The 14528-nt window shown below is 43.8% G+C and overlaps 1 protein-coding gene across 3 annotated transcripts in view; it reads left to right on the top strand.

Moving 5' to 3' along the window:
• The window catches only part of LOC124621904, a 144964-nt gene that overhangs the window by 74705 nt on the left and 55731 nt on the right, over positions 1 to 14528 (top strand). For all 3 annotated transcript variants that reach the window (XM_047147399.1, XM_047147398.1, XM_047147400.1), the window contains one exon: positions 8009 to 8203. In XM_047147399.1, coding sequence (XP_047003355.1) covers positions 8009 to 8203 — 195 coding nt within the window. The remainder of the gene's footprint in view (positions 1 to 8008; positions 8204 to 14528) is intronic.

Genomic DNA, 14528 nt, shown 5'->3' with positions numbered 1-14528 from the left:
GGATAAAAGTGTCAGAACTTCATGGTCATTGGGGGCTGCATCACAGTTATTTTATTGAGGCAAAATTTTGTACAGATTGTTTCTTTTTGACTGGAACACAATAAGGGCATGGAATCTGAAGTTTGGGAATGTTGTAAAAGAAGAGTCACCCTGTCATGTATTTATTTATTAAGTAAAGGGATAAATTTCAGGAGATGATTTTGATGTGTTGGTAAATGTGCCAACACCTTGTAGATAGAGGCGGCCGAAATGCACGCTATCTAACGCAGACGGGCGTGAATTCTGGAACAGGATAAGTAGTGAATTCTCATAAGAAAAGTATGCAGCTCCTCGAATACTTATCTTTTATTCTTGGATGTGAATACAGCATTCTTGATGAGACATTTCATATGATAACTATCAAACTATGTAAGGCTAATGGCGCCTTGCTAGGTCGTAGCCATGGACTTAGCTGAAGGCTATTCTAACTGTCTCTCGGCAAATGAGAGAAAGGCTTCGTCAGTGTAGTCGCTAGCAAAGTCGTCGTACAACTGGGCCGCGTGCTATTCTGTATCTCGAGACCTGCCTTGTGGTGGAGCTCAGTCTGCGATCACACAGTGGCGACACGCGGGTCCGACATGTACTAAATGGACCGCGACCGATTTAAGCTACCACCTAGCAAGTGTGGTGTCTGGCGGTGACACCACATTCCTCCCCTGCAAATCGGCGAACGGTCGTGTTATAAGGCTTCCGCCCGCCGTGGGGAGGACCCCATGTTGACGTATGCGATGAGGTGGGGAGCCGAACAACAGGCGAGGCTGTGCCACCCGCACCTGGCCATTCGGTCCGAGGGGATCTAGGAAACGCCTGAAAACCTAGTCCAGGGTGCACGTCAACATGCGGTGTATGCGCCCGTAAAGAGACAGGAGGGGCCGAAGGGTCGACCTCCATTGCATCGGGGTATCCGACGCGCGAAGACGTCATGTGGTCCGGAGCGGGCAAGAGTATCATGGTGGAGGACAGCTGGTCACGGGAAGCGATCGGCGGCGCGTGACCCAGGGAGGCGCTTGGCGGCTGCAGCAAAGCGTCGAATGCGGGCGGCACTGGCGGGAGAACAGGCGGCGGCAGCGGCGGCTGCGGCGGTGCGTCGCCATGGGGCAAAATGGAAGGCATCGTCGGTAACACCTGGGGATGAGGCGAGCCAGTAGATGGGTCCCCAGGGCACTGACCGGACGGCACCGTCGCTGAAAGCAGACGGGGAGCGGCAGAACCCGTGCGACGACAGAGGCGCAGCTGATTGAGATGTCGACGCACCTCACCAGAGGCCCCCAAAACCAAATACATCGCGTGGCCGAGGCAGCGAAGAATGCGCCCTGCGAGCCAACGCCGTGAACCTCAATAGTTGCGATAGAATACAACGTCGCCTGGAGCAAAAGCAGAAGTCTGCCGCTGCACAGGAACCTGATGCGGCGGATGCAGCAAAGACATCAAGGTTCGATGAGGACGACCGTGGAGCAACTCAGCCGGCGAGCGACCATCTCGAGGCTGAGAGCGATACGAAGACAAAAAGAGCAACAACGCGTCCTCCTGAGAATGCGACTCTTTCAACTTCAACATCTGTGACTTGAAAGTCCGGACCAATCGTTCAGCGGCACCGTTTGACTGAGGCGAAAACGGCGCGGATGTCAGATGTTGATTACCATTGGCCTGGCAGAATGACTGAAATTCTGCAGACCTGAATTGTGGACCATTGTCGGAAACATAGTCTGCGGAAGACCTTCAATGCAAAAGATAGCAGACAACGCTTGGATGGTGGCAGAGGACGTCGTGGAAGACATCCGGACAACAAAAGGAAAATTACTGAAGGCATCTACCAGAACCAACCATCGAGCATTCCAGAATGGACCAGAAAAATCTATGTGCAAGCGTTGCCAAGGGGAAGTGGCTTTTGGCCATGCAAAGACTTTCCGCGGCGGTGCAGATTGTTGTTCGGCACACGCCATGCAAGAAGAACACAGATTCGTTATCGCAGCATCGATTCCGAACCACGTACAGTGCTGACGAGCAAGTTGTTTCGTTCGCACTATACCCCAATGGCCTTGGTGAAGAAGCCGTAAAACAGAGGACTGTAACGAATGTGGGACCACGACTCTGGACTGATCATTATCAGAACGCAACAACAAAACACCACGTTGTACAAAAAGTCTCTCCCTATGAGCAAAAAATCGGCGAACCAACGGATCCTCGATTCGAGACTTTGACAAAGGCCATTGCATAGCAACAAAACGCAAAACGGTAGCAAGGACAGGGTCAGCAGCTGTGGCTGTAGCTACACGACGAAACTCAATCGGAAACGATTCGACCACCTCATCGGTTTCCGCATCAATGAACATGCAAGCAAGTTTGGAAGAATCGAATGCTTTATCCTCAGCAACAGGCAAATGGGACAACGCATCAGCGTTGCCGTGCTTAGCAGTGGACCGATACAAGATATCGTAGCGGTACTGCGAGAGAAAAATAGACCAGCGAATGAATTTCTGCGCTGTACGCGGAGGTACAGGCTTATTCGGATGAAAAAGCGACGTCAAAGGTTTGTGGTCTGTGGTGATGGTAAAGGGATGACCATACAAGAAATCATGGAACTGAGTAACACCAAAGACGACAGCCAAAGCTTTTTCTCTATCTGTGAGTAATTTCTTTGCGCAGACGAGAGCAATTTTGACGCAAAGGCAATAGGGCGATCATGCGAGCCAACTTTGTGCGCAAGCACAGCACCGATCCCGAAATCCGATGCATCTACTATCAACAAAAGGGGTTTCTGGGGATCGAATGGCGTAAGGCAAGTATTAGAAAGCAACGCCGATTTCAACTGGCGAAAGGCACGTTCGCATTCCGTCGTCCTGACGAACGGAACACCTGTACGGCGTAAGCGATGAAGCGGAGCTGAAATGGAAGAGGCATTGCGCACATTCACTCACACCTTGTGATGCTAAATCGTTTAATGTTCTTGCGACCTCATCACGCAATGCGTGAGGAACATCGCGCGCTCGGAAAAATTTCGGTTGCACGTTTACTTTCAGTTCCAAGTGTGCTTCATAGTTCTTAGCGCAACCAAGGCCCAGTGCAAAATTGTCTGCAAATTCTTCACACAAACGAGAAACACTGTCTGAAGGCACAGTCTGATTCACTGATAGGACCTGATTTACTATAGACATGTTAAACAACTGAAATAAATCTAAGCCAAACAAGTTCACTGCAGAAGAAGAACGAAGAACGTAAAATGACACAAGTTTTGTTTGTCCCTTATATGTTGCAAGAAGAGTGCACTGTCCTAACACAGGGAGCTGCTGTCCTGAATAACTTCTTAACTGAACATTTGCGGCACGCAACGGAGGTTTGCCCAGTTGTTTGTACGTGTCGTGATTGAGCAGTGAAACTGCAGCTCCGGTATCGAGCTGGAATGGTATGACCTTGCCATTAAAGTCCAAATCTACAAAAAGTTTATTGTCCTGCTGACGACAAGAGCGACTGTCTCGTGCAATTTGAACTGATACAGGTACAGCATCACTTGCTAATTGACGTGATTTCCGGCGACGTCGACGCACACTTTTTGTGGGACGAACACAGTCACTGTTAGAGAAAGTGGCACTGGACGGGGTGGAAGTAACTACATGAATGTCCATGGGCGAAGGTCCAAGAGCCTGAGTGTCCTTGGTTCGATTCCGGCGCGAAGCAAAGGGCCTGGAATGGTTGTGATTGTCTGATCTGAGCTTTTTCTGGCAAACACTTTGAACATGTCCTTTCTTATTACAGAAAAAGCAAATAGCTTGGCGTGACGGGCAATTCTCACGCGAATGTCTAGTTGCACACCGCGGGCATGATTTCACTGCATTTGTGTGCTGGCGCGGCACACCTGGTTTAGAGCGTGGCGGCAGCTGCATTGGTGTGCGCGAGGGCAGTTGACCGGGCCGCGTAGCGCGCCCGGCGGGCCGGTTAATGTTACACACGGCTGGCGAACTTGCAAATGAGTCCTGAGCACAGTCAAGTGTGTCTTGCCTATCCAATATGTCTATCACTGTGCTATTGCATCACGCACCATAGTATCTGAATAAGGAAGGCCACAGTCACATTCAAACGCACAATCCCTAGTAAGGCAAAGTTGCAACCCACTCCCAATTAGTTTGACCGGCCGTACGTTTTGTACGAAAGAACGTATACCTTTTTGCAATGACATTTACTGTTTCTTTGAAATAGGCATCCAATGCCGACAAAATTTCTTCGCAGGACAGAGTTGCTACGTCGCGTCGGGGAAACAATTTCACTATCACACGGTACGTTTGCACCCCTACACACGACAATAAATGAGGCTGCCGCTCGTTACCTTGGATTTTGTAGGCGGCGAGATGAAATCCAAACTGGCGGGACCACTCAGTCCAGGATTCATGCGCCGCATCAAAATTGCGAAACTGCGGTGCTACTGCGAGTTGTGGCTGCGGGAGTGGTGAAGCGGCGGCTGCCGCATCGGTTTGAATGGCGTGTTGACCCTGGACGAGCTGTCCAAGGGCATCCAATAACGCCTGCGTCTGCTGATTCTGCAAGCGATAAAATTCGGACAGTACATCTGGCGAAGCCATGACACAAGTAAATGTAAGCAATTAGAAAGAACACATTTCCCTCTTCGCCAATGATGTGTTGGTAAATGTGCCAACACCTTGTAGATAGAGGCGGCCGAAATGCACGCTATCTAACGCAGACGGGCGTGAATTCTGGAACAGGATAAGTAGTGAATTCTCATAAGAAAAGTATGCAGCTCCTCGAATACTTATCTTTTATTCTTGGATGTGAATACAGCATTCTTGATGAGACATTTCATATGATAACTATCAAACTATGTAAGGCTAATGGCGCCTTGCTAGGTCGTAGCCATGGACTTAGCTGAAGGCTATTCTAACTGTCTCTCGGCAAATGAGAGAAAGGCTTCGTCAGTGTAGTCGCTAGCAAAGTCGTCGTACAACTGGGGCGCGTGCTATTCCGTATCTCGAGACCTGCCTTGTGGTGGCGCTCGGTCTGCGATCACACAGTGGCGACACGCGGGTCCGACATGTACTAAATGGACCGCGGCCGATTTAAGCTACCACCTAGCAAGTGTGGTGTCTGGCGGTGACACCACAGATTTCTGACAGCAAATGGAATAAAGATATTCATATCAATGTAGTATGTCCAGAAAGAGGTCAGCAATAAAGTTATCAGTACTGGTACATTACGTGGTAATAAATTCTTCCGTGGTGCAGAAAATATTCAAAGTTAACACATTGGGCTGCAATACATAACATGGCATTAATTTCTTCCATGGCACAAAACATGTTCAAATTGCACACATGGGAAGCAACTGAAGCATTCACATGTCACATTATGGACTGTCTCACTCTTTTGATTGTTATATGTGGTTGCTGATGCTGGCCACATGGACACACTGTTCAAGGGTTTGCACATTCACAAATGGTTCAATGTACACTACGCTTTTTAGATACCTCTATAAGTAAAAATCATAAGGGTTTAATTCCAGTGATCAGGGTGGCCAGGCACATGACTTCCTCATCCTGGGGAGGGTGGTGTTGAAGTGTTGACAGATGGCGATGTGGAAGTGGAGTGGTGCTCCATCATGCATCAGCCATTTTACCTTGCCTAAGACACATTCTCCACGAAAAGAGGAAGGAATTCCATATACAAATGTCCTTTAAGGTGTTGTGGTGAAACAAATGTTCTGGTAGATGGTCACCAATAATCCATTTCCAAACACTGATTCTAAACTGTTAATGATGTGGCAGTTTAACCATTTCCAGGGATTTTCTGTCGAACATGGATGATGACTGGTTATGTTTAAGATGACATCCCTCCCAAAGGTTACTGCAGCAGTGAAAGGAACTTACGACAGAAATTCCATTTTGATTGTTATCTGTCACATTTGCTGGTGACAGAATCTTTCTTGTGGAGGAAAATTTTCCACCATTTAGCCCTACATGTATTGCAAGACAGTATCATTTTCACACAGGATGCACAAGACTGCTCTTTGGATTACTCCAGACTGGCAATCCACATGCATGGTGTTTGTACTGGAGTTGGTATCAATATTGTGTTCCTAAGCTGATGCACAAACATCCACCAGCTGTCCATGTAGTTCATCTCTCTGAAAGGACTCGTGCCCACACACATGGCAAAAAATGGGTAAAAAGTATTCTCCAGGGTAAGTGGCATGACAAACCCTCTCTTGACTTGACCATAAATGAAAACCATCTTAGCTTGCTCTTGGAATGTATAATGCACCATTTTGCACATATACAGTAAAGGGCAGCATGAATGGTTGCAGTTTTGCGTGAACCATGGGAAAGTATCACAAAGATGCTGGAGAAACTGAACTGGCACACTCTTGAAGATACACTGAGCGAGGTGGTGCAGTGGTTAGCATGTTGGACTCACATTCATCAGGATGACAATTCAAATCTGAGTCCAGCCATCCTGATTTAGGTTTTCTGTGATTTTCCTAAATCACTTCAGGCAAATGCTGGGATGGTTCCTTTGAAACTGCATAGCCAACTTCCTTTGCTATCCTTCTCTAAACCAATGGGACCAATGAGCATGTTGTTTGGTCCCCTACCCCAAACCAACCAACCATCCTCTTGGCAATACACATAGCGTATTCTGGAAAGCCTACTTGCAAAGTTTCAATGAGCAGTTTTAAATTATGGTTCTAGGACTATACTGCAACCCTCTCCATATCTCTCCCATGGGATCATGAGGACAAGATTAGATTAACTACAGCACACACAGAGACATTTAAACAGACATTCTTCCCACACCCCATACATGAATGGAACAGGAAAAATCCCTAATAACTGGTACAAAGGGGTGTACTCTCTGCCATGCACTTCATGGTGGGTTGAGGAGTGTAGACGTAGATGAAGATGTTCTTGACTTAACTGGAATCACACAACCTGTAACATGGAGAATAATACTGTTCCTCAGTGCCATCAGTGGTGGCAGATTGCATTAATTAAATTATACATTATTACAATGTAATGTGTATCATAATGTATCAGTATTAATTCCTTCACTGCAGACTCATTATCCATTTTCAGGCATATCTTGTTGTGAATGTTTTTGTTCCCTTTTTTGTGAGGAATCACTTCCCGAAGTTTATCAAATGAACTATAGAGAAATTGGATACACAAAAATCTATTCACCCAGAAGCAGCAGGGGAACACACATATAAATGTTAAGGAAATTTGCAAGTTTTTGGAGCCAGTGTCTGCTTCTTCTGGCAGAAGGGTTGAGGGCGAGAGAAGAGGATTGAAGAAAAAGGACTGGTGAGGTTCAGGAAATGGGGAGATTTTAGAAAAGTTGCCCAAAACCCTGGGTCAGGAGAGACTTATTGGATCAGATATATTATCTTTTCAAAAACAAACTATGAAGCTGCTTCATAGCATACACTCTCTGCATTTCTTAATGCAATACTCTCCATTTTTTTGGTTAGACAGGATGAAAACCATTCACCAGCCGGTTGTGTGATGCCATAATATTTGAGCTTTTCTATGAAAACACAGTGAACTGTGCAATCAAATGCTATAGACGTCTCACAGAATAGACATGTTGGGAATATTTTGTAATTCCAGTTTCCTAACTCACAGCTACGGTCTTTTCTCTGAATAGAGTTCTAAAGTAGTAATAACTACTTATCAGGCAGCAGTTTATTTGCTTTTAAAGTAATTTTTGTTTGTGAGATATCAGATTAGATACATACTGAAGGACTCTGTCAATGAATGAGGAAGCTGATTGTTATTGGGATTGTGGTTATTATATTTTTTAATTAGGTCCTGTTATTTTGATATTATTGTGGTATGTAATTTTATTGTCATTCTTGTGTGAAGTTACTTAATTTTATTTAAGTTTTGATTTACCTTGTTAATTTGTTTGTAACACACAAGTGTACAGTGTTCAAACATTTATTTGATTTTTAAATGCATAATTGCAGGTACCAGATTCCAGAAGTAATAGAAAACTTCTCAATACTTAAGACAATATCTGGTTGCACATGTGCTGTGAAAGATGAAACAGCATTATGTAATGAGTTGCACCTGAATCAGATACCCTCATGTGTTGGGAATAAATCTGCAGCAGTTATTCTCATATCACGAAAGGTTTCTGGAATTACTGCAGAAACATTTAAGTGAGTTATCAAAACAGAATTTTCTTCCTACTGTTTATGTCTCACCATAATTCTAAATTATGCTTAGTGGGTATCATATACACATATTACCTGATAATCTTGAAATCATTTGCCATATAGTGAATCACATAATAAAGACCATTTATTAAGTATTAAGAGACCCGAATCTCTATTATTAAGAACTGGCTTCACTGCCAAGTTTGCAAGGGTAGTGCAAACACTACAGATGTGCAAGTGCACGCACACTTGTGTGTGTGTGTGTGTGTGTGTGTGTGTGTCCGTGTCCGTATATGCAGGGTGAACATTAATAAAACTGACAAGCTGCAGGGACTGATCTAGACTGGAAATGGAGGAAAAAAGGTTCTTTGAAGATGTATCTGCAAATGCATCATTGCTACATTATATGGTACTCATGAATGAAAGTTTCTCTGACCACATTTCATGCGTTCTGTGAGTGTTGCAGGCTGTGTGATTGCTGCAGCACTGTAATCAGCAGAATGGTCCAGTATTCATGTTGGTAACAAGATAGTTTTTTGTATAAGGCGAAGCATAAGGTAATGGTCGAGAGACAGCATGGCTATATCAAAACGAGTACCCTCACAGACACGAGCCACATCATAAAACATTTAAAGCTCTTTTTGGGTGTTTGTGTGATCATGCATCATTTCAGACAGATGAACTGCAGAGAGGTGGTGGACTGTGTGTACACCAGGTTTGGAGAACCGGATTCAACAGGATATTGAGACGAACTGTGGTACAAGCTCCAGGCAAGTAGCCTGCCAACATGGTGTAAGCCAAAGCATGATTATGTGTATCCTATATGACAACTGCTACTATCCATATCACCTGCAGTGAGTGCAAGGATTATCAGCAGTGGATTTCCCTCTACAAGAAGGGTTTTTTTGGTGGCTTTTGCACCAGACCATCACAATTATGGGATTTTTGCCACCAGTCCTCTTTAGCAACAAAGCAACCTTTAGCAGAACTCGCATCACCAATCTGCATAATTGTCATCTGTGGGCTACAGACAATCCCTGGGAAAGGGTTGATCTGTCTCATTAGCAGTGGGATGATTTGTTGTCATTGCATGCAGCATGCCGTCCCTTTCCGACCACATGTTCATAGGTCATTTTTTCCTCCATTTCCAGTCAGCAATGCACACCTGCAGCTTTCTGGTTTTATTAATGCTCACACTATATGTTCTGTGCAGTGGATTCATGGTCAGGCAGAGATCAACCTCTATATCAGAGTCAAATGTGCCCGAATGTCAGGCAGTCGCAAGGGCTGCCCAGGACAACTATCTGGGATGTAAACAGCATTTCTGAAATATGAAATTCTATGGCAGCATCACAAAAAACATAGTTGATTTTTGTGCCATTGGTGGGTACCTGATTTGACATGAATGGTGTAACGAGCTTGACCAATCATCTGAGTGACAATGGTAGATTTCCGATTGTGAGGCCTGTAAAAAGACATGATACAAACATTGTCTTTCATGAAGAACTTTGTTGTGAAGTTGGCATCTGGACAGGCTATTAGAGATTCTGCTGCTAAAGAATTATGAAAAGGTATAGTGTGGCAGTTGCTGAAAAACAACAACAAACCATTTTGCTCTCTAGTGCAAAATATGAAGGTTGAGTATCTAACCCATGAAAGCATGAATGAAACATTTGGCTTCACTGTTCGACTGAGGAGAGAATGCTGTCATTTGAATATGATGAACTTCATTCTCTTGGCAAAATTGCAGAAATTCCAATGAAAAAAATGTGAACCATTGTCTGAAATGATATTTTGTCCAAACGTTCTAAACAAAAGACAGAAGTGCGTGCTTTTATTGTAGTAGCGATAGCTGTCAAATTCATTGGAATTACAAATTGATGTCTACTGTGCACGTTTACAATAATTCAGAAAGGTCCAGCACGATCAATGTGCATATGTCGCCAAGCACCGTAAGGCAGAGGCCAATTGAAAAATTTGAGGTGTAGCGCTGCCTGATTGTGTGTGTCTGCATGACAGTGGCTGGTCATCTGCTTGTTAAGCCTGAGCCATATGCAATGCTGGTGTGCTAGCTGTTGAGTTGAGTTCTGATGTCTCCCCAATATCCTCTGTGTAATAGTTTCAAAATATTTTGCTGCAAAGATGTGGGAATCATGACTCATGTTTGATCATTACGAGTATGCATTAAAATTAAACCATTCTGAAGAGAAAGGTTGTTGCATTTATCATAGTATTTGCAGACTCCTGCACCAGAAACTGATTTCTGATTAGTTAAGTATGCAGAGATAACAAAACTTCCATGTGTCAAAGTAGTCATGCATCACAAAATCAGTACCAGAAATGCTTGTTGTGTCCATCAGTGTAATGAGGTGCATGAACACTCTACAATACTTGAAACATTATAGAAGGATTGTAAAGTAAATATATTTATTTACAATATATTCAATATAAAGTTCATATAGCTTTTCTCCTGTAGTCTCTCTCCAGTTTCTCTGCTCCACTATTCCTGGTCATCACTATTCACTAGCAGTTATAGTAGCAGAAACATCAAACTAGGTTTGTAAAGTCTTGCTGGCATTGTGCTACATTTGTAAAATCTCACTGCAGTGCTACCTGTATGCTCAGTGTGATCAGAGAGTACTTCAATGATAATCTGAAAGTAATCTGAGGACAATCTGAGATGGAGCTCTGAGTGAGGCAGCTTAAAAAGGTACGTGGACTAATCATAATTGGAGGCAGTGAGATGACCTGAATTCACCATCCTCTGGTGGCATGTGTAGCACCACTTGGCAGTGTCTAGTGAAGCCTCTCTAGCAGCAGCTCATGTCAGCCAATATAAGTGTTCCACCTGCAGAGATGGGAGTGGGACTCAGTTGACAGAGACGTTAATACCACATTACCATAACAATCCACCACACCACTGAAGCATTCATTTCACAGCCCTCAGGCCAACTAAAAATGTGACCTGTTGCTTGGTGGGTCAACAAGTACCACTCTCCTATTAGGGGCAGGCAGATGGCTCCATGTAGACAACCTTGCAGCCTTTCAGTTAGTGAGGGCTAAATGCCACCAAATCATCAGAGAGAGGAAGAAGATATCATAGCTATTCCACTACAAGTACAAGCGTATGGGAAACCATCAGGAAAGTCTGTGAGAGGGGTGAGAGGTGGCTACTGTAATGTGGAATGGAATCTCCAGACCATACCATGAGACACTGCCCAGACAGTGGCAGAATATTTTGCCAGAGTTATCACCATTGCCAATCACAATCCAAGCTTCTGGTGCTGCAGAGTGTCTCTTAGAGGCAGTTGAGACTTCAGTTTCACCAATGATGAAGAGTACAGCTGCCCCTTTCGCATGTAGGATTGGAATTTTTCATAATCTGCAGCACATGACACATCGTCTGATCATGATAGGATCCACTACAGCATGTAACTGCACCTCACGGGACAAAGCAAAGTAATCCACCTTGCCCTTTTTAGCACACTTTCTTGACTCATGCAGACAAACCGTTTTAATTCCACTCTTAAAACATGGAAAGGAGCTGTACATGCTCAAGTAGTTATAGTGCTACCCACACTACCTGTGTGGAGATGAACTTGGGTCAAATGTTTAACCACTGCCTTTTCTGGATGTTAGAATCCAGACAGGTCTTTAGTCAATTTCTGTTTGGGTTCAGGAAGTATCACTCCACCTTTGATACCTGGTCCTCCTGGGGTTGGCTGTATAATAGGCTTTCCTGCATGGGTACCTCTTAATAGGTATATTCTTGGACATTAGGAAGGCCTGTGGTCCTACTTGGAGCCATAATTTCTTGGGCTTCTCTACAAATGGGGCTTCTGGGGACAACTTTCCATCCTTATATAGTCCTCCCTCTCCCCACTTAATTATAAATACACAGGTGGTGATATCCTAGCTGTCTGCTTTGAACAAGAGAACTGTTGCAACCTAGGCAGTGTTTTAAGTGTGATTGTCTTTGCCACAACTCTTAATAATATAGTACTGAGGGTTAAAAATCCTGTCCAGTGTTTTTCTTTCATGGACAGCTTCTCTGTCTTTTGTTCCTCCTCCAGTGTTGCAACCCATTAGCTGTAGCTATCTATCAGAAGGACAGAGGAATGAGTGGAGAAGAGAGGTTTTAATGTTCCAGCTGAGAAGCTCATTTCTGTCCACTTTAAAAATTCACATTCTGTTTTAACTTTCCTGAGTTGAGAATAAGGGACACTTTTGTCAATTTTAAAGACACAGTTTGGTTTCTCTGTCTCACATTTGATTTTTAGCTTACTAGGTTACCACACCGTAGTGATCTAAAAGCCCATTTGTTAAAAGCATTGAATATTTTAAAATTTATTGACCATAATTCATGGGGAGCCAATCAAATTTGCATGCTCCAGTGTTACTGAATATTCATGTGTGATTGGTTTGATCATGAGTGCATGATTTATGGGTCTGCATTTTTAAAAATTTTGAACATTATACTCCATGAAGGAATTATGCTGGCCACTGGGCCTTTAGAACCAGCCTCAAACTGAGCCTCTGCACTAGTGAGCCACTGCTTAATGTCAGCCAGAAATCCTCATGGTGTGATAAACCTATTAGACAATGTCACTGCCACAGACGCCTACATACCACACTGTTGCTCAGTCACCAATGGACAGTCTTTTTAATAACTGACAGAATGCAATGGGATATGCATGAAGGAATGCCTTTTAGAGATGAACATGGCTCATTTTAGAATTTTACATGAAGATTGGAGTATATCTCAATCTTGGCTCTTGAGGAGGCTCAGAAATACTTTATATCTGGCAAATTTTAAGAAAGATTGCACTCCAGATTCGACATTTAAATCAATGTTTTATAATGTTTTAGATAGGCTTTGCGATTTTATAATAATGTACATTGCTGGCTTGAAGCAAAAGTTTTCCTATGGCTTTTCATCCGTGTATTCAGGATTAGCCTTCCTAATGAATATGCCATATTTACTGGCACTGGGGTAGATGAGACATCTTCAAAGCAAAAAATTTCTCATCTGCTCCAGTTCCTTATTGCTCTGTTGGCATTGCAGCAGAGTACCCAGCACAAGAATTGACACAAAATGCACCTGTTCCTCCTCCAACATCGAGGAAAATGTGTATCTTTCTGTTGGGTACCAGGGCACATGGAAATCTAGTCTGGGGAAACGAGCAGGCAAACCAAGCAGCCAAGGAGGCCTATAGGGTACATGACATGACAAAATGTGCCATCCTTCTGCATGCTGCAGTTTTGCTGTTGAGTCAAGGAGTCACACAACTGTGGGAGGAAGAGTGGCTTCCTGTGAGGGACAATAAAGATGTAGTCAGTGAAACTGATTGTCTGACCCCCTTCACACACACACACACACACACACACACACACACACACACACACATCTCTAATACCTCCGGTGTACAATTCACTATATGCCATATTTCAACTGAGTGCATTTTACATTTTGATAAGAGGGTAGAAGCATCTGTTTGGGGATCAACCCTCTATTTTAGTTGAAGACGAGGCAATTGTGCAAAAGTTTTTGAAAATTTTGTGTGGTGTCTGTATTCTATCCTAAGCATTTAGACTGGAAATTTTAGTGTATTGCAGGGCGGATGGGACATAATTTTTGTTCCAGTAATGAGCAACCCACAGCCACCTGTTGTAATTTTTAGTTGTTTCTCTTTTTTTTTTTTACTTTTTATTATAAGTTTTAGATCTAACACAAATGATTTCCGTGTGTATGTGTGTGTGTGTGTGTGTGTGTGTGTGTGTGTGTGTGTGTGTGTGTGTGGCTTGCCATTAAAATTGCTACACCGAGAAGAAATGCAGATGATAAACGCGTATTCATTGGACAAATATATTATACTAGGACTGACATGTGATTACATTTTCACGCAATTTGGATGCATAGATCCTGAGAAATCAATACCCAGAACAACCACCTCTGGCCATAATAATAGCCTTGATACACCTGGGCATTGAGTCAAACAGAGCTTGGATGGTGTGTACAGGTACAGCTGCCCATGCAGCTTCAACACGATACCACAGTTCATCAAGAGTAGTGACTGTCATATTATGACGAGCTAGTTGCTCGGCCACCATTGACCAGATGTTTTCAATTTGTGAGAGATCTGGAGAATGTGATGGCCAGGGCAGCAGTTGAACATTTTCTGTATCCAGAAAGGCCCATACAGGACCTGCATTGTGCGGTCATGCATTATCCTGCTGAAATGCAGGGTTTCGCAGGAATCGAATGAAGGGTAGAGCCACAGCTCGTAACATATCTGAAATGTAACGTCCACTGTTCAAAGTGCCGTCA

The sequence above is a fragment of the Schistocerca americana genome, chromosome 7 (assembly GCF_021461395.2).
Source record: "Schistocerca americana isolate TAMUIC-IGC-003095 chromosome 7, iqSchAmer2.1, whole genome shotgun sequence".
In the NCBI taxonomy this organism is placed as follows: domain Eukaryota; kingdom Metazoa; phylum Arthropoda; class Insecta; order Orthoptera; family Acrididae; genus Schistocerca; species Schistocerca americana.
The sequence above is the reverse complement of the archived record's forward strand: the minus strand, read 5'-3'. Positions and strand labels throughout refer to the sequence as shown.